This window comes from Physeter macrocephalus, chromosome 8, assembly GCF_002837175.3.
Source record: "Physeter macrocephalus isolate SW-GA chromosome 8, ASM283717v5, whole genome shotgun sequence".
NCBI lineage: Eukaryota > Metazoa > Chordata > Mammalia > Artiodactyla > Physeteridae > Physeter > Physeter macrocephalus.
This window is the reverse complement of record NC_041221.1, coordinates 57074282-57097965: the sequence shown is the minus strand read 5'-3', so window position 1 is coordinate 57097965 and position 23684 is coordinate 57074282. Positions and strand designations below refer to the sequence as shown.

The 23684-nt window shown below is 38.9% G+C and overlaps 1 protein-coding gene across 1 annotated transcript in view; it reads right to left on the bottom strand.

The window, feature by feature from the left end:
- ITGA2 (integrin subunit alpha 2) overlaps positions 1-23684 on the bottom strand; it is a 112258-nt gene that overhangs the window by 5826 nt on the left and 82748 nt on the right. The window contains exons 17-28 of the mRNA XM_055086887.1: positions 21894-22045; positions 19533-19643; positions 18859-18941; positions 16451-16592; positions 15256-15348; positions 14186-14262; positions 14016-14099; positions 10582-10684; positions 8999-9109; positions 7916-8020; positions 5919-6032; positions 2451-2540 (exon numbers count right to left, since the gene is read on the bottom strand). Coding sequence (XP_054942862.1) covers positions 2451-2540; positions 5919-6032; positions 7916-8020; positions 8999-9109; positions 10582-10684; positions 14016-14099; positions 14186-14262; positions 15256-15348; positions 16451-16592; positions 18859-18941; positions 19533-19643; positions 21894-22045 — 1265 coding nt within the window. The remainder of the gene's footprint in view (positions 1-2450; positions 2541-5918; positions 6033-7915; positions 8021-8998; positions 9110-10581; positions 10685-14015; positions 14100-14185; positions 14263-15255; positions 15349-16450; positions 16593-18858; positions 18942-19532; positions 19644-21893; positions 22046-23684) is intronic.

The window sequence follows — 23684 nt, the reverse complement described above, 5'->3', positions numbered from 1 at the left end:
CCCGGTCCGGGAAGATCCCACATGCCGCGGAGCGGCTGGGCCCGTGAGCCATGGCCGCTGAGCCTGCGCGTCCGGAGCGTGTGCTCCGCAACGGAAGAGGCCAGAGCAGTGAGAGGACCGCGTACCGCAAAAAAAAAAAAAATAAATAAAATAAAATAAAATAAACACCACAAATCCCTTGTGATTAAACAATAACAACAACAACTTTGAATTGGGCTCCTAAAATGTTGATTTACTTGATATGGGTTGTTAACAAGTAGAAGTAATATCTCAGGGCTCAAGTTGACCTTTTCAGTGATAAATTGCCCTTGAGGTTACACATGATTCTTAACGTCCACTTCCTGGCAGTCTTTGTGGCTTTGTAATAGCATGGCTGCCGTAAGAGTTCTAACAGTAAAACTGTATTCTTTTTTTTTTTAATTGGGGAAAGAATCACAACCTTTTTTTTTGGGGGGTGGGGGTACGCGGGCCTCTCACTGTTGTGGCCCCTCCCGCTGTGGAGCACAGGCTCCGGACGCGCAGGCTCAGCGGCCATGGCTCACGGGCCCAGCCGCTCCGCGGCATGTGGGATCTTCCCGGACCGGGGCACGAACCCGTGTCCCCTGCATCGGCAGGCGGATTCTCAACCACTGCACCACCAGGGAAGCCCCACAACCATTTTTAAAGAGTTCATTTTGGAGCCAAACGAGGGGAGAAAACCTAATTTATTTACTTGATTTAACACTGAATTACAGTGGCAGATAAGCTGCTTTTCACCACAGAATTTATGAGTTGGGCTAAACCTGAGTCTGGCCTTTTGGTGACTATATTTCTTCTCATTTGGATTTTTAAGAGCTAAACTAAGGCTTTATAAATTTAGGAATAAAATAACTAGATTCATGTAGTTCACTGCTTAGTGGCAGTCATATCCCTACTTCTCTCTCTTCTGGAACTTCCTCATCCAGCTCCATGGATCTTTAGGGAACTATGAGTACATGATTTTTGTATTGGCTTTTGAAGTGGGCTTGGAATTCAAATAAATTTAAGAATCACTTGTCTACCTATAGGGATAGGTCAGTTTATTATTTGGATTCCAAAATATAATTTTAAAATTTATTTATTTGGATTCAAAAAATATTTTTATAGACACAAGTAATAGTTGGCCTCTATTACTTATCAGTATTGCTCAGAGAAGAATCTCCCAAAAGGTTCATTGAAGTTGTTAATTTGAATTTTTAATTAATGCATTTATTTAATACTGCTTTCTAAAAAAAACCAGATTTCAGCAGAGGTCCAGGTATTGTCTGAACACTACATTTTTCTGAAATGAACTTTTAAAATATCTATAGTACTTCCCCCCTCCCGAGGCTTAGTTCATAGCACTTTGAATTTGAAGCCCACGTTTCCTTTGGCTCCGTTTCTGATTTTCCACACCCCAGCCTCTGAAGAGAGGGTGCGGGCCTTCGCTGATAGTCCTAAACCAGAAGCAGAGCAGCATCCTCTGTGTGGAATCATTTTTGCTGGGACAATAGTGGGACAGCAGGGCTGTGAGCTCCACTCTCAGGCATCGAGAGAGGTCCAGAGTTCACAAGGCCATTGGCTTTTTAGCCAAGTCCATAGACTGCAGCAGTGGACTAGTGGACTGGGGCCAGCTGCCAAGCTGGCCTCGGGGCAGAGTCTTGAACTGGCTTCCAATTCCTAACAAAAGCATTGGGAGGAAGATGCCCAGGGCTCTGCCAGCAGATTAGCTGAGCATGGAAATCCTGCTATATCTAAATATGGCATATTCTAACCAGAGTTCCAGTGCGAAGGAAAGTTGTCCGGTGCCAGCTCTTGGAACAGTGAGCCTTTGTTTTCTGTGAACGTACATTTATTTGCCAAACCCTTTTTGTTTTTAAATCAAGAGAATCATTTATAGTTTTCTAGACTGAAGATCTAATGAATGGATGTTTCACACAGTGTCAGTGTCTAGTTTTAAGTACTGCTAAAAAAAAAAGTCCCCTAATAAATGCCTTATTTATTAAGCATACTTAAGCACTTCTCTTTCAAAAATACTCTAAAATACGATGTATGATTCAAAGGAGCATGACTTAGATTTCATGGCCGAGGATGTAAACTGCTTTGTGTAAGCATGAGCAGAAAGGAGGAGCCCTGGTGCTGGTTGAGGCCTGGAGCAGGGAGGAGGGAGCCACAGCAAGGTGGGGCCCCTTCCGTTGTGCTTCCTGTCAGATCATCACTTCTGATCCAGCTCTGCCAGCGTGGGCACGAGGGGGAGGGCAAGTACACCAGGGGGCTTTTTTGAATAGCAAACACCCTTATCAAAAGCTCAGCATGATAAACATTAGCCTTTCAGAGTTTCAGTAAGATACTTCTATATACATGTAGATGCTTAAGTGACTATTGTAAATGGTCAGAAATGGAATGCCTGTCAGAGACTCCAGCGCCCACAGGGAGGGATGCGATGCACTCACCGTGACGGTGTTTTCTTCGATCGCATATATCTGAGGGTTATAGGTGTCTATTTCTGCCGCTGCTGTCAGCTGTACTGTCTGAAAAGTCGACTGGAACATAAGAAGAATAAAGAGTATATTTTATCCTAGCAGAAGTTAATGTATAAAACTCGGCATGTTCCTTATTTATGTCCTTGTGGAAAGTGACAAGAGCAAATGCCAACTCTGAAGACTCAAGCATCTGTGTGTGCTTAAATCGCCGATATGCTGGGACCCCATGTGGGAACTTAAACCGTGCGGGTGACTGGGCCCTGCCATAGCAAATTAAACGAAGTCTCTGGGGGGTGGGGTCTAGATACCAGCCGGTTAAAGCGTCTCTCCCGGTAACTCTAACTTGTAAACAGGGGTGAAAAACAAGGGTTTAGAAATGAAGTTTTTAATTGGGAAAGATCATAGTTTAGGGGTTTTTTTGTGTTTTTTTTTTTGCGGTACGCGGGCCTCTCACTGTTGTGGCCTCTCCCGTTGCGGAGCACAGGCTCCGGACGCGCAGGCCCAGCGGCCATGGCTCACGGGCCCAGCCGCTCCGCGGCATGTGGGATCTTCCCGGACTGGGGCACGAACCCGTGTCCCCTGCATCGGCAGGCGGACTCTCAACCACTGTGCCACCAGGGAAGCCCCATAGTTTAGGTTTTTAAAAACAATGAAGTTTGTGACATGAGAGAAAATTGAAAACTTGGTATTTTTAAATATTTACCTGAATAAATCACAAAACAGAATGTGAAATCAGATTCAAAAGGAAGAGAATTTCTTTTCTGGGTACATGTGTAAAATAATACTGTTTAAAGACCATGCATGTCAGTGGCAGACATCCTAAACCTTGTGTCAGTGCTATATAACATGAGTAATAATTTCAGATTTCCTGATCTAAGCATTTTTATAAAAAATACTGGATTTGGGGCAGGCATATAGGAAGGACATACATTTTATGCTGATGTTATTAGTAACCTCCAAAAATGAAATAATTTTACATGCATTCCTGAATCTAGTTACAGAAGAATAATCTATTTTTTAGTGGATACATTACTGATATGCATATTGTTTTCTCTATAATCAAGTGTCGGGACTGACGCTTATTTCGAGATGGAATACAATGCCCAGATTTGAGAACTGCCTTCACATGATCTGGCCCCTAGGATTTAGTTTTTGTGGTTACTAGGGCACATGATTCAATATACTCCATGAGGTAATTTGCTAAACTATATCTGGGAGCCAGAAAGAGAGAATGCATATCCAAAAAGTGAGCAATTTATTTCCTTTCCACTGGCTCAGTCTCTGATTAGCCTTAATTTTCTCAAGATGGAAGATTGCAGTAGAAGTTAACCCTGATCACTGGTCTCTCAAACATACATTATTTGGGGAACGTTAGGAGTATTGATGATGGTTTAAATTTTAGAAGGAGTAACAGTTAAGTGAATTTTCTCATTTAATAGTCCCTGCAGACTAAAGATGAAAGAATTTCCTTACAACACTGATATATCTGCCCTCCTAAGTCTGGCCCTTTGCACGGGTACGCAGTATCCTGCAGGGTTAACAAGTAGCGGTAGGCGTACCATGCACACCGGGAGAGTGAAGTCGCACACCTGCTAGCATTCAACAAGCCTTTTCCTTACAAAGGGCAACCAACAATGCCACTGATTTGGAAGCCTGAGTAATCACTTTGTGATGAAATTACTTGAAATGTTAAGTTGACTTGCGCTGCCTCAGAAAAGGGGCAAAAGGTAGTAATATTCATGGGCTCTAATACAGGAAGTAGGATTCATATTTCAGACTGGATCTCCTAGATGGTCTGAGAACATCCACTGTTGAAATGGTTCAAAACAAGGTGGGGATAAACATTTGACCTTTCATGAAGGAGGAAGATGTGTAGGACTTGATATGCAATAACTCTCATGGGTGTTTTTCAGCTTAACTATCATTACCATGTTGAAAAAGCATAAATAATACACTTCTTCAGAATTTTGCTTCCAGAAATGAAACTGCTGCTTCTGAAAACCTTGGGGAAGGTACTATAAAAAGTCTTACAGTTAAAATGATGTAGCTTTAAACAAACTCAAAAAAACCCAAATGCTTTTTACAGAGCCGGGGTGATTGCCTTTTGATTTGCAACAGTCAATTTTCCTTCCCAGCTGGCAAAGGTTACTATGAAAACATTTGTTCCTCAAATCCAAGGAGCCAAGATCCAATGGGTAAAAAACTGAGCGCCAAACTGCAGCAGCTGGGAGGATGGTATAACTGCCTGCTTTGCGTCTTACAGGATTTAGAGGCATCCTGAAGGCTTGAAAGCAAATGCAACTAACAAGAAAACCAAATAAAGGCAAACAAGGAGAAAATCCAACTCCTCACTCCTCCACTTCTCTAGTTTTTCACCCGCCTTTCACAATTCCTCTTTCTATCATGTCTTTATCGAAGAATATTGCTTATATTTTGGTTCCGGGGCCAAGTTCGGAGGGAGCCAAGTTCCCTGATGTGACATAAAACTCCATAGCAGGGAGGGGTTTGTTGGAGAGATCATGAAGTGGTTAGAAAATAGGGAATAGGGTATGGTTGGTAAGCACCTTGAAGACTGATTTATTCGTTTAAAAAAAATTCACTGAGAGCCACAAGGCCCCCTGGAGGTTTCAAACTAATTTCTATTTTGCTGCCTCAATCAGAGCCAGTGTTAGTAAAATGAACAGCTCGCCACTTATGCAGTCAGATTTAAGGAGCTCTGTCCATCCTTACACTTCCCGTGCCAGATTGAAATTCTGGCTACCGAAATCTCTGCTGAAAGCAGGTATCACTACTGCCAAGTCACACCTGCCAATTGGAAAAACACTGACATTGTTTTGGCACATTCCTCAAACTTGTTGTGAGATTGAAATGACTTAAAAAAAATTGTAAGCACACTGGGGCTTTCACCAGAGAAGGGATTAAAAACAGGAGAGCAGAGTGGTTACACCTGGCTCTAATATAGGAGATGGATTCCTAGGTTAGATTCATCTACCAGGTAGTCTGAGATCAATCAGCAGTCACCTGGGAGCACAGGGAATTGAGGCACTTTGATCTGGGTGTGGAGGAGGAGACCAGAAGTCAGAAAAGTCAAGAGCAGGGGGAGGAAGACGGAGCAGGTGGCCCAGGGCACCCCAGGCAGCCGAGGGGATCCTGCCACCATTTCCAGAGATTCTGCTCTAGTAGGTTGGCATGGAGTCTAAGAAGCAGATGCTTTACAAGCAGCCCTGGTGATTCTGAGGCACATCCAGGTTGGGCGAGCTTTGGAAAGGGAAGCTTTGGAAATCTTACCTTGCCTTCCAAGGTAAGATTGCTCTGGGTCATTGGGCACGGCTGACATTAGTCAGAATGCTAATTTTGTCAGAGGGTGTGACCTTACTGACAGTGAAGGCTTATGTTTCATTGCTATCAATGAGCCCAGTAAACAAACCTGATACTTACTACTGCGAAAGTCCCGTTCCAAATTCTGGTAGACACATTAAGGAAGTATTCTCCTTTCACCTGAAGGTCTTTCAGCCAGCAGGTGACGTTACTACACGAAGCGGTTCTGCAGTTCTTTCAGGTTGGAGTCAAGGGTAAAAGAAGAGAGAGTTAGTACGGGCTTTAAAAAATAAACACCAAAATTTTACAAAGACAGGTAAAACCCAGTACTGGGAAGGATCTAAGGAAATCAGCAATCTCATGAACTATTAGTAGTTACAACCCTTCTTCTGGAGATTTTAGCACTTTGCCTCCAAATGTATACAGTGCATGTCCTTTGCCCCTGCCACTTCCCATCTGTGTGGAAGGCCTCAGGAGATAATCACAAGTGTGTGCAGAAGAGTACAGCAGGCCTGTTTACTGAACTACTGTTTCTCAGAGTTAAAGAGAAACAACAACCCTCACAAGACTGTTAATCAACTATACTCCAGTGTAAAATAAAAATTAAAAAAAACCCCAAAGACTAAACAATCCGTGTTTATCAACAGTGTACTAGTTCTGTAAATTATTGAATGTACGTACACAAAATGTAGTACAATTTAGTCAGTAACCTCATGATACAGATGCATTCCTTGAATTTTAAAAAAGTTGTCAGTAAAAGAATGAGTGGTTGCCAAGAGTTAGGGGGGAAGGAGGGATGCATAGGTGGAGTGCAGAGGAGTTTCTGGGCAGGGAACTATTCTGCACACAGTAATTGTGGATCCATGTCATTGTACGTTCATCCAAACCGACATAACATACATCAAGGTAACCTAATGTAAACCATGGACTTTGGTTAATTATGATGTGTCAGTGTAGGTTCATCGATTGAAACAAATGTACCACTCTGGGGGGGAGGGCGGGTTCATAGTGTAGGAGGCTGTGGGTAAGTGGGGCAAGAGGTATATGGGAAATTTCTGTATTTAAACTCAATTTTGCTGGGAACCTAGAATTGCTCTAAAAATAAAGCCTATTAAAAGATCTGTGACATATCGGCCAATGAAAAAAGGTAGCTTGGTCCATTTATGTAACAGTATACATGTGCTTATATGTAGGTTAATGATTAGAGGTAAAGAAGAATGTTCATTAAATGTTAAGTGGTCAGCTGTTAGATTTCTGGAGAACTTTAGTTTCTTCTTTGTTTTTCGTGTTATGTTTCCTCTATATTGTTCACAGAAGTTGCCTTTTTTACAAAATCAAAACATTTTCACAAAAATATGGAAAATGCTGAGAGGTATAACTCATCTCATACCCTGAGATGAGTTTCTCCTGAGCATTTTTACATACCTCTGGTTCAGATTTGGACCACATTTACACTGTAATTACACTATAGTTACTTAAATAAGAAACTGTTCATTCTCCTATTTTCCCATCCTTCATGAAATAAAATAATGCAATAAAAGAAAAACAGGAGAATTTCAATGTTGTTCATAGGGGAGAACTGAGGTTGGTTTAGGTTTTACTGTTTACCAAATGTTTGCTTATTTGAATACTTCATATGTGCCAAGAGCCATGCTAGATGCTAGACAAGTGTCTTTCCCAAAACATGGCATAACTCTCGAGCAGGAGATGAGAAAATATTGAAAACAGAGAAGGGTGGTCAGAGAGTCAAATTTAACAGCTCAATAAAAGACGTCGGTGATTATATGGAGGAGGTGAGGGGGCTTCACCTCCCACACATGCCCAGCTCCCGCTCAGCTCTTTGCAGCGTTTCCAGTGTGCACGACACAGAACCAGTCTGACATGGAGTCCTTTTAGTATCGTGAAATTTGGAACATGTATTTTATAATAATGGCATAAATAATAATTGCAATAACCTAGATTTCAGCGTGTATTTTCTTGATTCACACAGATCATCAAAGGCAAAATAGGAAAGTTCTACCACCTGAGGTGGCAGGAAAAAAGAAGTGCCTCAATTTCCAGGTAAAACAAACAATGAATCACTAAAGGAAGTTTTCACCCCATTAACCTGTCCTCACCAATTCTTTTACATGACGGAAATTTTCACTCTTGAAAGATACAGAAGAAGATGTTTGTCCTATCTTCAGTGGATTTATTTCGGCTTTGCAACTGATGTCACCAGCCTACAAAGAAGGACATCAAATCAGTCTTAGGAAGCAAGATGGTTTATGACGTTATTTTCGACTTGTTAGGAAATCCTATTGTCACATGTTGGGGCAGGGGAGGGGCTCCCAGGATTCTCTTCACTGTGCTGGCCTGGCCACACTTCTGTTCATCACTAATGTAAACCCTGAAGTATTCAGATCCTCCTGACGTGACTCGATGGCATGGCGCTGGTTCTTGCAGCGCACATGTGATGACACAAATTTGTAATAACAGTTGTCTGTGAGTGATTTATTTACTTCAGGGTTTTTTTCTGTGGAACAGTTTAGGATTTTGCTTTCCTGTAGTCATCTGTAAACAGCGCAGAAGTAACACTACTGTAGCATTAGCTAAGTGCTAGACTATGGCTGAGCCACTGTCAGGGGTTTGGCTACAGCATCCCTGTAGCCGGAGGGCTTTTAGAGAAATACCCAGAGGGCTTTTAAAGAAAAACACTGGTGCTAGAGCCTTAGCCCTGGAGATTCTGATTTAATTGCCTGGGGTAGGTATGGGCATCACACGTATTTAAAAAGCGACCCAGGTGATTAAATGAGCAACCAGGGTTGACAACTACCAGTTGAAAGTCCAGGCTGGCAGCTTGAAGACCAGCTGCTGACTGCAGCTGTGTAGACCAACTACTCTCCCACTGTGGGTTCAACCTCTCACTTCCCAGCCAACTAACTTCTCTATAAACAGGGCTCTGACAAAGTCAAATCTTCAGCTGGTCAGAAGGAGGTTTTAATAATTTCTGCCATCTGTACATCCCTAGACTCAGACATTTCTTATAACAATATCCTGCTTCTAATATGAAATTAACTGCTAGTTACCTGGCACCCAGGGTGCATAGGGGTTATCTTTTCAGTTTCTTGTCTGTATGATGCAGACATGATCACCCCCACTTCATGGGACATTTCCGTATGGAAGGTACACGTTTTTATAGGCAATGTGGCTGCACTTACCTGGTCCGTGTGCACCCCAGTCAGGTACATCACCGGGTTCTTGCCTTTGGTGTATTGAGGGATATGGATGATCACGGATGCCATGCTGACTGGAACACTTCCTGTTGTTACCTATGTAGTAAGAAAACGTTCTGATTGCCGCTACATCATACACATGTTGGGAGGAATGTGATCAATAACCTCAGTGTTGATGAAGGGCAACTATTAAGTGGTAAGAGTGAGTCCATATGAAAGTGAGTCATTACTTTATGGTCACTCTTTGGCTCACTGTGTTTTACCTCTTGGAAGAATCTCAACATCTACAGTTTTAACTGGTAAATAATTTGTGACTTAGGAGATGATTAAAAACACCTACCATCTGTGGGTTTGGTCCGCTAGGGCATGAAGTCCCACTCTGCCCCTGACTAGCAGTGTGGCTTGGGCAAAGTACTTCACCTCTTTATGCTTCAGTTTTCTCATTTGTAAAATAAAGATAATTGGCATATCAGTAGGTATGCACAGATACAGCCTCTGTTCTCGCTGGTGGAAAGTCTGTCCTAATTGTTCAGGGCTTATGCCCTACTGGTTGTTAAACATTTTAAAGAACACTCGTAGGAATAATAATCCTGTCAATCTCATAACTGATCTGGGAATTAAATGGGTTAACATACATAAAGCACTTCATACAAAGGCTGATACTTATTACATGCTCTTTGAATATTATAATATTTACTACTAATTGACTAAATGTTTCATTAAAGAAGTAGTTGCCAAATACCATGTACATTTTATAAATTCCAGTATCTGGATCACAAATCAAGACTCCTTTAAGAACTTTTTAAATCGCTGAATTATAGAGTTGCAACCATGTGACAGACTTACAGGAAATGTACAAAAATAAAATGGTAATGACTAAGGGTGGTGGATGGATTCTTCCCTTTTTATTTTCCAAAGTTTATGCAATGTTATTATAAAATCTCATTCTCTCATAAATTCATTTCTCTTTATATACCAAACAAACTTTAAATTAATAATTACTAAGTAATAGCCAATAGAAACTGATTTTAAAATATTTTTATATACTACTTAGCATGACTGTACAAAATAAATATTTGTATACAAATGGTGGGCTTCTCAAATAGAAGTGGTTTCCAAGGATAAATTGGCATACTGATTATATTTCAGAGACTTTTGTCCATAGTAATATCATTATATTACTGCTCTGTTGATTAATGTGCAACATTTGCTTTCAAAATACATCAGTTAACTCTTACCCAGGACACATAACTATGTACAAAGCCCACCTGTTTCCTTATCAATGGTCTACCTTAGTAGTTCTCAAAGTATGGCACCCGCATCAGCATCACCTGGGAACTTGTTAGAACTGCACATTGTTAGGTCCACCCCAGGCCTTTTGAATCAGAAACACTGGAGATGGAGCCCAGTGACATGTGTTTTAACAAGACTCCAGGTGATTCTAATGCGTGCTCAAGTTTGAGAACCACCGGTATATTTCAACTTCTTTTTACTTTCTTCTTCTCCTCCTGCCCTCATTTTTTTTCCCCTTTCTCTTGATTTTCCATTCTTATGTCAGGCTTACCAACCTTAATGGAGAAGATGAATTTCGGACCAATATCTTCAAAATTGTTCACAATAGAAGGAATATTCCCATCCGAGGAGACTTCATAAAAATTTATGTTGGTAGATCTGTTGGATGATGTTTGTAAAGCCGAATATTTTAGTTATGCTATTGTTCTTGAAGTTTAATATTTCTTTTATCTAAATATCTTCTAGCTTATTTTACAAGTGAAAGAGTTTACATTTAGGTACAAAACATTAAATGAACACAAATGCTTATTATGGACTTATGATCCAGTATACATTTCTAAGGCTAAAACAAGTTCCTTTCAAAACATATCCCTTAATGATCACTCTGCTGAGATTCTTTGTGTTATATGTGTATCAGTTGTAAAGTTTCTGAAATAAGTACAAATGTATTAAGAATTTGTAGTGAAACTCTTCTCAAGATATTATATCTTGACAGGTGTGTCAAGATATATTGACAGGTGTGTTAATATAGTGGACACTTGGTCCTTATTGATTGGATGAATGGATTTATAAGGCAGAGGATTTTCCACTTGGTATGATGGCTGAAATACCATGATAAGATATCGGGCATTAGCTCCTGCACTCCTCATCACTGGATGCCTGTGAAACGGGGTGTACATTTTATTTATTATTCCTTCTCCCTATTCTTCCCTAGTTCCAAACCAGCTCTGATGCTTTGGTCTGAATTGGGGTTGGTCAGTCTGTTTCCACCACTGACCATACAGACCATCTCTAAGGTGGCTGACCCAGGAGTTTTATTAGACTAGACCTAGAGGCACTGGCCTAATTGGACTTCTTTGCTTGGGGCTGCTGAGTAGGGTTTGCAAGTGAAGTGATGACCAGGCCAGAGGGAACCCCACAGGACCACTCAGACTGGAAGGTAACAATACCATTCCCTCTCTTCACTCATTTCTGGGAATCTGAGGATGGATTTCAACTAGGGTAGCTTCATTGAGGGGTGGAGGGTAGATAGCAGGGATGGGAGTCTGAGAAGCAATATTTATTCCCAACAGACAATTTATCCTAACTACAGGATGTTGATTCTATTTCCTAAAAAAAAAAAAAAAAATTGGAGTGGATATTTTCTGAGATAGAGTTTTTTGGTTTCTTTACTGAATATCTTGCCTTTTTCTTTTTTTATGCCTTAGAATTTTTTCGCAAATTCTCAAAAGGAAGATATGCCATAGGAACTTAAATAGATGTAGTATTTGTCAAGGTTATGTCTATGAGAGGAAACAATGATTTGTCAGCCTTACATGGAAAATGGGAAAACGGACTAGGATTTAAAACACAAAGCCTGACCCCAATAAAAATTAATTACAATAAAAGAAAATAAAACAGAAAGTCTGGCTGTATCTCCATGAATTTTTCCCTTTGCCTTCCAGAAGATCTTTATGCGAGCCCCTAAGTATGGCCAGTTTTTAAATTGATTAATATCCTCTGTTTTTGCATTTTAAAGAGATCCAGTATTTTTCCATGTTACTTAAGTGTTCCTTCAGTTACTTAAGTATTGATCAATATATTTATATTAGCAGTTAGCTATACTCAGGCGGATCTTATTTTAGAAGTAATTCTACTGTCATGTATTTCCATCCATCATATTTGCACAAAATAATTACACACTTATACAGTATCAAGGTGATTCCTAAGGGATATACTCAATAATTGGGTAGGACTTGTTTTTCAAAAAAAGTAAACTCGTGTGTGTGTGTGTGTGTGTGTGTGTATGCTACATGTATCCTGGTAGATAAATAAACCCTGTATCTGGAAGGTAGTCTGAAAACAATCAAGTTAGTCATCTACAAAATGACCAGAGGAGATGCGGAGGGATGATTTCACTTTTTGTTGTGTATGTTTCTGTAATGTTTGCATTTTCTATCCATGTACATTTAATGTCTTTTTTTAAAAAAGACATTAAGAGAAATTATCTGAGAGGTAGGATTAGGAGCCACTTTAGCTTTATTCTTTATAATTCTCCATACTTTTTTTAACTGCATGATATACTTAAAAGAACATCAGAATGTCTGAGAATCCAATTTACCATCACAAAAAATACATAGCTAAGATGTTAGTAAAAGTGAAGTCCCACTTCAGTATTGTATTTATTTCATCTTAAAATATCTGAAAAAATGGCCATGGTGGGAGAATGGAATTAGAAAAAGGCTCTATTAACAAAAAGCATTTAGGATGAGAAAGAAGCATTAAAGGTAGGAAGAAAAAACATCAGGTAATGTGGTGCTATCAATCTCTTTGGCTGCATCTGTTTTCAATTACTTATTTTAGCAGCTGAGGGCCCTTTGAAATCTACAGTTACTGAATAATTTTTCAGGGATGGATGACTTGGGCTATACTTTGTTTCTGCTTTTGCTGTTTGCAACTCACTCGATAAAGAAGCATTCTTTTCATCTTTGCTCATGTGTCCCTAGCTCTAGACATAATGACATATTTTCCTTTTTGTTTTTGCTCAGGGATCTGTTGGATGATCTACATATTCCATGCTTTAGGGGCTGGAGTGATGTTAGAGAAATCTGCGGTCACTGGACACTTTGAAGCGTGGCTCCTTGAGGATACACTGCTGCGTGTTTTCCAGGGGTCACTGATCTGTGCTGCGAAGCTGCCTTAGTGTTTCAGCAGGTAGAGAACTCTGGTTCCCAGGCTTGGAAATGGGTGTCACCTGCAGCCTGTGTACCTGCATAGCTGTGCCCCAATGTGTCTGTGCCCATGAACCCACTTCCCTTCTTGAAGGTGATCCTATTAGCACCTGTGGTGTCTATATGTTATTCATCTCTCAAGACACATGTCTCTCTGAACAATTCAAGATAACTGGTATCAACTAGTACCATTTTGCCTGGTGCTCTCAGGTTTACTTGCTTTGGGTGGGCAAGAAAATGGAATAACTCATGTCCTTCTGGATGACCTCTTTTGAGAAATGCCTCGTTTTCTCCTGGTTGGAAGAAACCCCTAATCTGCTATGTCAGGAATTTTCCACCCAGAAACTAATTTTCTGTAACTAGATTCAGTATTTGTGTTTGGGGCTTCAACGTCCAGGAGTGGGGACATTGCTTGAGATCTCATGTGGACAGTAGGACACAGGCGTGGAGAAGGAAGTGGCAACTCCTCGGGGCCCTGCGAGTTCTGCTTTGACAGCTCATCCGAGGGCCTGCGGGGGAGTTTCCCTTGCCATGTGACAGAGGATTATTCCTTTGTCTTTCTGGTGTTGCTCTTAGTCAGTAAACCTAACGAGTCCCTCAAGATTCCCCTAGGGACCAGTTTGTCCCTGGACTTCTGTTCTAGTTGACAAGGAGGAGATATTTTAATTCAAATTCCCCAGTTAAGAATGAGCATATAGAGGACTTGTTCAGTCATGAACCAAATATGTTATAAGCCGGAGTGATGTCCATGGTCACAGGCTGCCCACTGTTTCACCCACCTTGTTATGTGAATTTCGGCATCATACAGCAGAGAGAGTTTGAAGTTGACTGAATTATCTGCCTGGTTTTCCTCGTAGCTTTCACTATTGAAAGGAACATGAGGAAATTACTGAAAGAGAAATATTAGAAAAGCCACCCATCATTAATTCATGACTTCATCATGTTTTACCTTAAGGCTTGGAAACTGACAGAGGCCTGATTCTGAAGGTTTTGAAGATTGAAGTCGAAGTTAATAGTGAAAGTCACCTATACACAAAATGAAAATTCATCAATCTATGACGCTTTGTGCTCCGGGACCAACATGAAAAAAAAAAGCGTCCCATAAAAGTAAACTCACTCCCATTTGATTCTGAATTTTATAAACCTTAAGCTTTATAATTTGTAGAATATCTGTGTATTTGTCCACCTTGCCTTACCTTCAGAATAGAACTGAATTCACCTGACATATACATACAGCACATTACAGGCACTTACACTTATCTGAATTTGAAGGCTTTGTGCTGATGTAAAATTTGCTTACCAGGGGTTAAAAATGATATCCATGACTCTGTAAAGCACTTTGGCCAGTGTTGGTCAATGTGTTCAGAAATAAAGAACTTTCTATATCGTATGTACCTTTGGGAATGAACTGCACAGGGGAAAATCCCACTTTTATTAAGAACTTAAAGAAAACATGCAGATATTTAAAAACTTCCTCTATATACGCAGGCAACATTGATAGTCAAATGGATAAAGAAGATGTGGTACATAGATACAATGGAATATTACTCAGCCATAAAAAGGAACGAAATTGGGTCATTTGTAGAGATGTGGATGGACACAGAGACTGTCATACAGAGTGAAGTAAGTCAGAAAGAAAAACAAATATCGTATAGTAACGCATATATGTGGAACCTAGAAAAATGGTACAGATGAACCGGTTTGCAGGGCAGAAATTGAGACACAGATGTAGAGAACAAACGTATGGACACCAAGGGGGGAAAGCAGCGGGGCGCTGGTGGTGGTGGTGGGATGAATTGGGAGATTGGGATTGACATATATACACTGATGTGTATAAAATAGGTAACATTTAATAAGAACCTGCTGTATAAAAAAAATAAATTAAATTAAAAAAAACACATGCAGGCAGTTATTCTGTGGTGCCTATCAAATGACGATACCTAATAAAGATGGTTCGTTGGTTAACACCAATGGTAAGGAGGGGCCAGCATGGATTTAAGGATAAAATGCAAGGTGTACCTGTTGTTCCCTTTTTAAAGCAGGGTAGCCCACATTGCAGGTAACAGACTTCTGAGATGAAGCAATCTGGCATGTCACTTCTGTCCCATCAACCTGAATGAGACCAAGGAAACAATGATCAGTTAGTATGCAATGTGTGTATGTGTGCATGCGCACGCACATACGTGCTGAAGGATGTATAAACCACCTGGAAATTCTAGCAGTAAGGTTGGTTCACACCAAGAGTTGAAAATCTTGTATGAATTGTCCACGTGGCTAACATACTATTTTTTATTGCTAAGCAGGACACCCAACAAGACAAAGGAGAGGTCAAATACTGGAATTTTACCCAGAAAAATAAATCATATTTCTTGTATTTCAGAAGCACAAAATAACTTTAATCCACTGTTTAGAAATGCTGTCTTTAATACATACTTTTCTCTCAGTATATTTCAAAGTTGTAGTTTCAAGAGAAAGACAAATAAAATATAGTTTTTGTTTATATCTTAAATAATTTAAAGAATCATTTTAGTTTTCCTCAGGTTTTTTTCTCTTTAAAATAAGAAGTCATTTGGCACAAGAACTTTAAACACTGAAGTCAGAATAGGTTTAGAACACTAAATCTATTAAGTTCACATTGACTTTAAACTGGATGAAACCATTTTTTAATCCTTTCATCAAGTAGTGAATTTGGAAAATCTCAGCTTTTTTCTTCTCTCCTTTTCACTGCTTGGTGGCAGAGGAGGGACCAGAGGGACATTCATGGGCAAGTGTGTTCCTGGAATAGCGATCAACTCAACATGATTAACTGACCTCATTGGAATGCAGCATCTTGGCAGCAGCAAGACCTGTGGTTACTAAGCTCTGGCTGAGCTGTGGGACTCTAATTTCTCAGAGCAAGTGCAGCTCTCAGCATCTGTGCGGCACCGAGGAAGTCTCATCACACAGATGGCTTGAGGAGAGTTTATGGTAGAGTCTGGCTACTACTGCCAAGTGTCGGGGCAAAGGAAAACTGACCCAAGCTGTGAAGCAGAATTGGTCTAGATACACAGCCACGCTATGTTCTCAAGTGGTTTAACTAGCTGGGAGCCACAAGTCAGGATTGATCATGCTCGGGGTTAAGGTGTTTCTTCAGAAAACACAGAGGACATGGAGATTTGAGTATATTGACAACAAGTAGGAAACAGAGCAGTTAACACAGGGTGCCTTCACATACCGGCATGGACCAGGAAGCAAAAAACAGATTTTCTGAAAAATCAACAACAATCCCACTGTTGTATGCGCTTTCCTTTTTGTTTTTCAGTGTTACTGAAAATGTTAACCTTTTGTTTTGGTTGCTGACAATGAAGGGCTGTTGTCTGTTAAAAGTAAAAAGGAGAAAAAGAAAGTCATTACAGTGTTTTTTTTTTTAAAGCTAGTATTCAAATACTTTTACTCATTAAAAAAAACTTTAGATTTACTATTTAGAAGACTGAGAAAATTGCTTAATAATAAATTATCTTCATAGTAAAATAATATTGACAATGAATAACTAAATGCTACTGGATTTTCTTTTTTGTGGCTTTAAATTACATTGCAGAAAAAAGCACCATCCAAATACAAGTGGTTTTATATTTCTTAGTGTTTTACTTCTACATGGATGAGAGAAATTGAAATTTGTTTTTATTTTTTTTATTGACGTATAGTTGATGTACAATATTAGTTTCAGGTGTACAACATAGCGATTCAGTCTTTTCAGAGCTTATACTCCATTTAAAGTTATTACAAAATAATGGCTATATTTTGCTGTGCTGTACAATATATGCTTAATACTTATCTATTTTATACATGGTAGTTTGTATCGCTTAATCCCCTACCTCTGTCTTTCCCCTTCCTCCTTCCCTATGCCCACTGGTAACCACTAGTTTATTATTTTTAACTGTGAGTCTATTTCTGTCTTGCTATATATGTTTATTTTTTAGATTCTGTATATAAGTGATAACATAAAGTATTTGTCTTTCTCTGACTTATTTCATGACGCATAATATGCTCTAGGTCCATCTGTTTATTGCAAATGGCAGAATTTTATCCTTTTTATGGCTGAGTAATATTCCATTGTATATGTAAATGTGTGTGTATGTACGTATATATGTGTGTGTGTGTGTCACACATCTTCTTTATCCATTCATCTGTTGATGGACACTTAAGTTGCTTCCATATCTTGGCTGTTGTAAATAATGCTGCTATGAACATTGGGGTGCATCTATCTTTTTGAATTAGTGTTTTTGTTTTCTTTGGATTCATATCCAGGAGTGGAATTGCTAGATCATATGGTAGTTCTATATTTAGTTTTTCGAGAAACCTCCACACTGCTTTCCATAGTGGCTGCACCAATTTACATTCCCACCAACAGTGTACAAGTGTTCCCTTTTCTCCACGTCCTCACTAACATTCGTTGTGTTCTTTTTGATGATAGCCATCCTGCTAGGTATGAGGTGACATCTCATTGTGGTTTTGATTTGCATTTCTCTGATGCTTAGCGATGTTGAGCATGTTTTTATATGCTTGTTGGCCATATGTATGTCTTCCTTGGAAAAATGTCTGTTCAGGTCTTCTACCCATTTTTTAATCAGGTTGTTTGGTTTTTTGAGTTGTATGAGTTGTTTATATATTTTGGATATTAACCCCTTATTGGTCATATCATTTACAAATATTTTCTCCCATTCAGTGGGTTGTCTTTTTGTTTTGTCAATGGTTTCCCTTGCTGTGCATAAGCCCTTAAGTTTAATTAGATCCCATTTATTTATTTTTGCTTTTATTTCTTTTGTCTTAGGAGACAGAGACAGAAAAAATACTGCTACAATTTATGTCAAAGAGTGTTCTGCCTATGTACTCTTCTAGGAGTTTTATGGTTTCAGGTCCTTACTCCATTTTGTGTTTATTTTTGTATATGATGTGAGAAAATGTTCTAATTTTATTCTTTTACCTGTAGCTGTCCAGCCTTCTCAGCACCACTTATTGAAGGGATTGTCTTTTCTCCATGGTATATTCTTGCCTGTGTCATAGACTAATTGATCATAAATACATGGGTTTATTTCAGGACTCTATCATGTTCCTATATGATCTATATATGTGTTTTTGTGCCAGTACCATGCTCTTTTAATTACTGTAGCTTTGTAGCATAGTCTGAAGACACTTTTAACTGTGTTCTTTTTTCTCAAGATTGCTTTGACAATTTGGGGTCTTCTGTGGTTCCATATAAATTTTAGAATTATTTGTTCTAGTTCTGTGAAAAATGTCATGGACATTTTGATAGAGATTACATTCAATCTGTCGTTTGCTTTGGGCAGTATGGACATTTTAACAAAATTAATTCTTCCAATCCAAGAGCACAGGATATCTTTCCATTTCTTTGGATCATTTTCAGATTCCTTCATCAATGTTTTATAGTTTTCAGAGTATAGGTCTTTCACCTCCTTGGTTAGGTTTATTCCTAGATACTTTGAAATTTAGATTTTAAAGGTTTTTAAGAGTTACAGATGTTTCTTTTATAGGAAAAAATCTCCATAAACATTCACCCAAATGAAGTAATCTAATGGGTCTTTTATTTCTACAGTTTTCACTGAACTTTAAAGGAAAACTTACTGAGCTGCTGGTAGCTGTTGAACATCTAGAACTAGATCAGAGATGCAAACTCCATCATCACCACAATCTTTATAGAAAGGGATCTATACAAAAGGAAAAATAATCCCAGAAATTTGCTCTTGAGTTAAAAAAGCAAATTGTGGAAGAACACATATAGTATTACTCCATTTACATACAGTTCAAAACCATGCAGAACTAAACAATGTTTTAGGAATATATACATGTTTAGCAACATCAGAAAGAAAAGCATTGATAAATGCAAAATTCAAGATGATGATTTGCTTTGGGGGAACAAGATAAAAGTGGGTATGATGGGGTGGGGAGTGATACAGAGAATTTCAGAGGTATTGGTACCATTTTATTTTTTTTAAGTGGGTGGTGAGCACAAGGTGTTCACTTTATTGTTATTTATTTCTTCAACAAACATTTATTGAGCACCTGTGGTAGGCCAAACACTGCTCAAGGTGCTGGGAATAGAACAGGGAACAAGGAAAACAAAAATCCCTGCCTTCATGGAAATTACATGCTGGTAAACTTTACATATAAGTAACTGTATTTCAATTAGAAAATTAACAACTTAAAGGCTATGTCCTAAGTATCCTTCAAACACTAAGGCAGTGACTGTGAAACTTTGTCAGCTGGTCTGAATTCCAAGAAGGGCAAACCACACTTACACTGAAGACCTTGACTGTCTCAGAGTAGGCTTCGAGGGCAGGGTTAGTGCCAGGGTTTTCCAGACTGATGTTCACACACAGATCCAGAGAGCTGACAACATCAGAGGGCTCCTAAACACACACATGCACAGAGTCAGTTGATTAGGGCACGGCAGCTTCAAAACAAGAAAACAACCACAAATGTGTTCATGATTAAGGACACAGTCTACTCTCAATCATGCAGAGTAGCTCTGTTTTGAATTTTCAAGGCTCTTGCTTCTTCACTTCTGTCCTAAGTCTGTTCTTAGCCTCTCCGCTTCTAAGAGACTTAAAAACCTGGGCTCAGTAAAAATTTGAAGCAGTAATTCTTAGTTAAGCTCATCAGTAATCTCATTATTTATACACAAGTAATTATTAATATTTAGATGAGATGTCCAGTTTTAAATGCTCAGAAGACCCCTCTGTTAGTGCCAAGCTCTGGGGCTGTTGGCCATGTTCTTCCAATTCCTATTGCCAAGACTTATGCAGTCCTTAGATGTCCTGACCAAATCTCTGGAAGAAAATATTAGGACCTACAAGGGAAAGTGCCCAGGGTTGGCTGTCAGGAATGGACAAGGGGACTCCCTTCCTTAGAACCTAACTTTAGTCTACAAAACCAGATAAAAGTGTTTCCCACACTTCAAACCAAGCTCCCCAACTTCTGGCCTAGCTGACTGTTAGTGGCTGAACTGCTATTTGCACATAGAAGATGATGCATGTATCACTCTACAGACATTAAAACCAACACTGTCCAGCTACAAGTATGACATTTCCTCTTTGTCTTTAGTAAAAACAGTGGAGGATTTGCAGTGTTCCAGGAGGCCTGGGCCGCTTCCGGTTTTTGAGGTTTCCTGTCTATTGAAAAATGAAAATAATGCCAAAACAGGGTTGCAGATGCCATCTAGCATTCTTCTTCAAGAAAGAACAATGTCTGTACAATGGTAAGCACTAAAAATGAAATCTGCATTTTCCTAGAAGTGGTATCTTTATTATCTCTTAGTTCATTCACAGGCAGGACTTACTCCTATCTTGAGCCCTTTTGGAGGGGCCTGACCACGACGATGGCTTCCTGACTACAAGGAAATGTGTCCTCGGCTGGCTGCAGCGTTGGCACATAGGATGGACTTTGGTAATGATAGCAAATGTGGTGTGTTACCTGGAACACCTGTGGTCTTAGCTGACCACAATAACACACACCTCATAAAAAACTTCACAAGTATACATGTCAGAGAACAGAAGATATATCTATATACACACATACATACATGCACCACAGCCTGGCTGTCTTCATTCCCCCACAATGGATTACACATTTAATTTGATCCACCACTTAGCACAAGGGTAAGAGAAAATGGAATCTGGCTTTTATCCCTTTAAAGAAGTTGTATAATTGGCACATTAACAACAATACAAAAGTCCAGGCCTTCACAAAGAAGAAACCTTCAACTTGAATATAAATAACTCAACTGATTTTAGTTCATCCGACCATTAACTTTGTTTTTCCAACTCTTATACTTAGCATTTCTTGAGATGTTATCTCTGTACCATCCATCTACATCAGATGGATTTGGGGATGCCCCTTAGACCTGCGCATTCCTTGGACCTTCAAACCCAAATTTCTGGTGGTGGGGTTCCAGAATATCCATTTTATAAAAGTTTCCTTAGCAATTCTTATGCATCTTAAACTCTGAGAACCACATTCTAGGAAAGTTCTTAACTCTTTTTAAAAATAGTTTCCTGAGTAAATTACACTTTCAAATACCATTACATGGTTTCTAGGGGGAAATAGTCATGTAATTTATAAAATAGATTTTCTTTTAGTTTTCTCCTGAGAAGCACTTTTCCTACTTGGGAGTTTAAAAATCCATGTGAACTGTAGTAATTATGGCATAAGATTATAGCCAAGAATTTTTACCTCATAATCTACCATCCTTCACCTATATCAATTTAATCCAATAATGGAAAGTACAATTAGAATTATCCTTTTCAGTCGTTTAAAAATAAATAAAATTTCTCCTCATATGAAAATGTCAAAATAAAATTTACTGTCAACTAAAAGTTCTTCCTGTTAAACATCTAAGAAAGCACTGTCCTTGATTTCTTTAAGAATCTTATTTTCAGCCCTTTTACTTGCAATCCCAAATAAAATTTAATGCAACTAACTTACACAATAATAGAATGTGACCGTATATACTAGTATAAAGGAAATACACTCCTGTTCATAGATAAGAAAAGCATTAACTAGAAGAACAAGCATTTCTCTAACTCATAAGCTTCCATTTTAGGCTTTCGCCATTCATTAGTCTTTAAGAAGAAATGCAATGGATGACTCTGAGGCCTCACCTGTATGTGGATGATGTACTCAGAGCAACTCTGTGCTTGATTTACTATCATGGTCTTCTGCAAGCACCTTTCATTATTTTCTTTAAATAATCCCCTGGAGGTTACTCTGGATGAATATTGGTCTGCATCAATTGTGATATTATATACAATGGCTATAATAAAAGTCATAAAGAAATGTTATTACAAATAAACTTTTAAGGAAAAAGCATCCCTGTTTTATCGTGTCTTATTGGGTAAAGTCTTTGACTTCAAGAAAACAAAAACCAGTCTTTCTATTGATGGACTATGAACCATGGATGGCCTATGATATTTGTAATTCTAGCTCTGGTATGATGTGTCAATACGTGACTGGATGCAAAGAAATGTGATTCAAAGAAACATGGCTTGATGCAGTGGAAGGAAAAGTAGATTGGCCACCAGGAAATCTACTGAATGAAGTTAGTCAAATTACTTCCTCAAATATCGGTTTCATTGTCCATAAAGTGGTGACATGAAAAGGAAAGGAACTGTTGAGTGCCTACAATTGAACACATTCTTATATGTTATCTTATACAAGTTTTACAATAAACCTGGAACGTGGATATTATCCTATTTTTCAGATTATGAGCAGAATATTATCCTATTTTTCAAAATAATTCACCTCAGTTCATACAGCAAGGGCATGGTCAGAAATAAAGTTTGGGTAATTTTGAAATCAGATCCCATGTTCCTGCTGTTTCTATGCAGTTTTGAGGATTCACTGTTATTTGAGGATTAAGTTAGATACTCTAAGGGGACATGTATAGTGCCTGGCATATTCTAGATGCTTACTTGGGGAAAGGCATGTAACATTGCAGTAACAAGTTTTGAATCAGACAGATAGATGCTTTGAATCCTAATCCCACCATTTACGAGCTTTAGGCAATTTGCTTAACCTCTTTGAACCTCCATTTCCTCATCTATAAAACAGAGATAATAATACTAACCTAGGGAAGTGGAAATGAGAAACAAATGTGATAAAAATTGATGTCAGTAGCCAATGTCCAAACTATCAGAACCTTCAATAAAGTCTGCTGGCTACATGTCCAAAACTGAGAGAGAAGATCTGATACTATTAATAGTATCAACTGCCTTATTTGGGATTATTCTGTCTTATTACTTCCAATATTTTAAAGGTTGAATATACTTCCAAAAGCATTCTGTGTGTTACCTTTCAAATATCTATTAGAAGTGATGTATGTATAATTTTTCTTGCTCTGATGACTTAATGAGGTTAACAAAGATAAAATACAAAGGAATCAAGAATTAAAAATAAATCGTGAAAATAAAGCAAAGGAAAAGTTATGCTGGGGAAGTGATTGTATCTAGGACAAAGTTAGTAGGTGTGGTAATTATACTGTTACATTTTTTTCCAACAGCTTGGTAAAAATGATACACAGCCACATAGGCAATATAATAATCCTTTTTATGTTCTTAACTTTAAACTGGAGTGTGCACCTGATGCAATAAATAATAGAAGCCATATACTTTATAAATTCACTTTCCAAAGTCATGGAGATGGGATTCCTGTCTTACATACTATTATTGCCAGGTAATTAAGTGACAAATGATCATGACTGTGTGGACCTAAGGCATTAAGAAGGATTCAAAGGGAAAGATGCCCCATAGCAGAAGACCCTAGACAGTGAATAGAAGGGAATGAAATTCTCAAAGCAGAATGCCCTTTTTGAGTGTGTGGCAACAGAAGAGGTGAAGTACGGTCAAAAATTGGGAGGAAGATACATGAGACAAATCCATGCTTCAGGGCCAGGA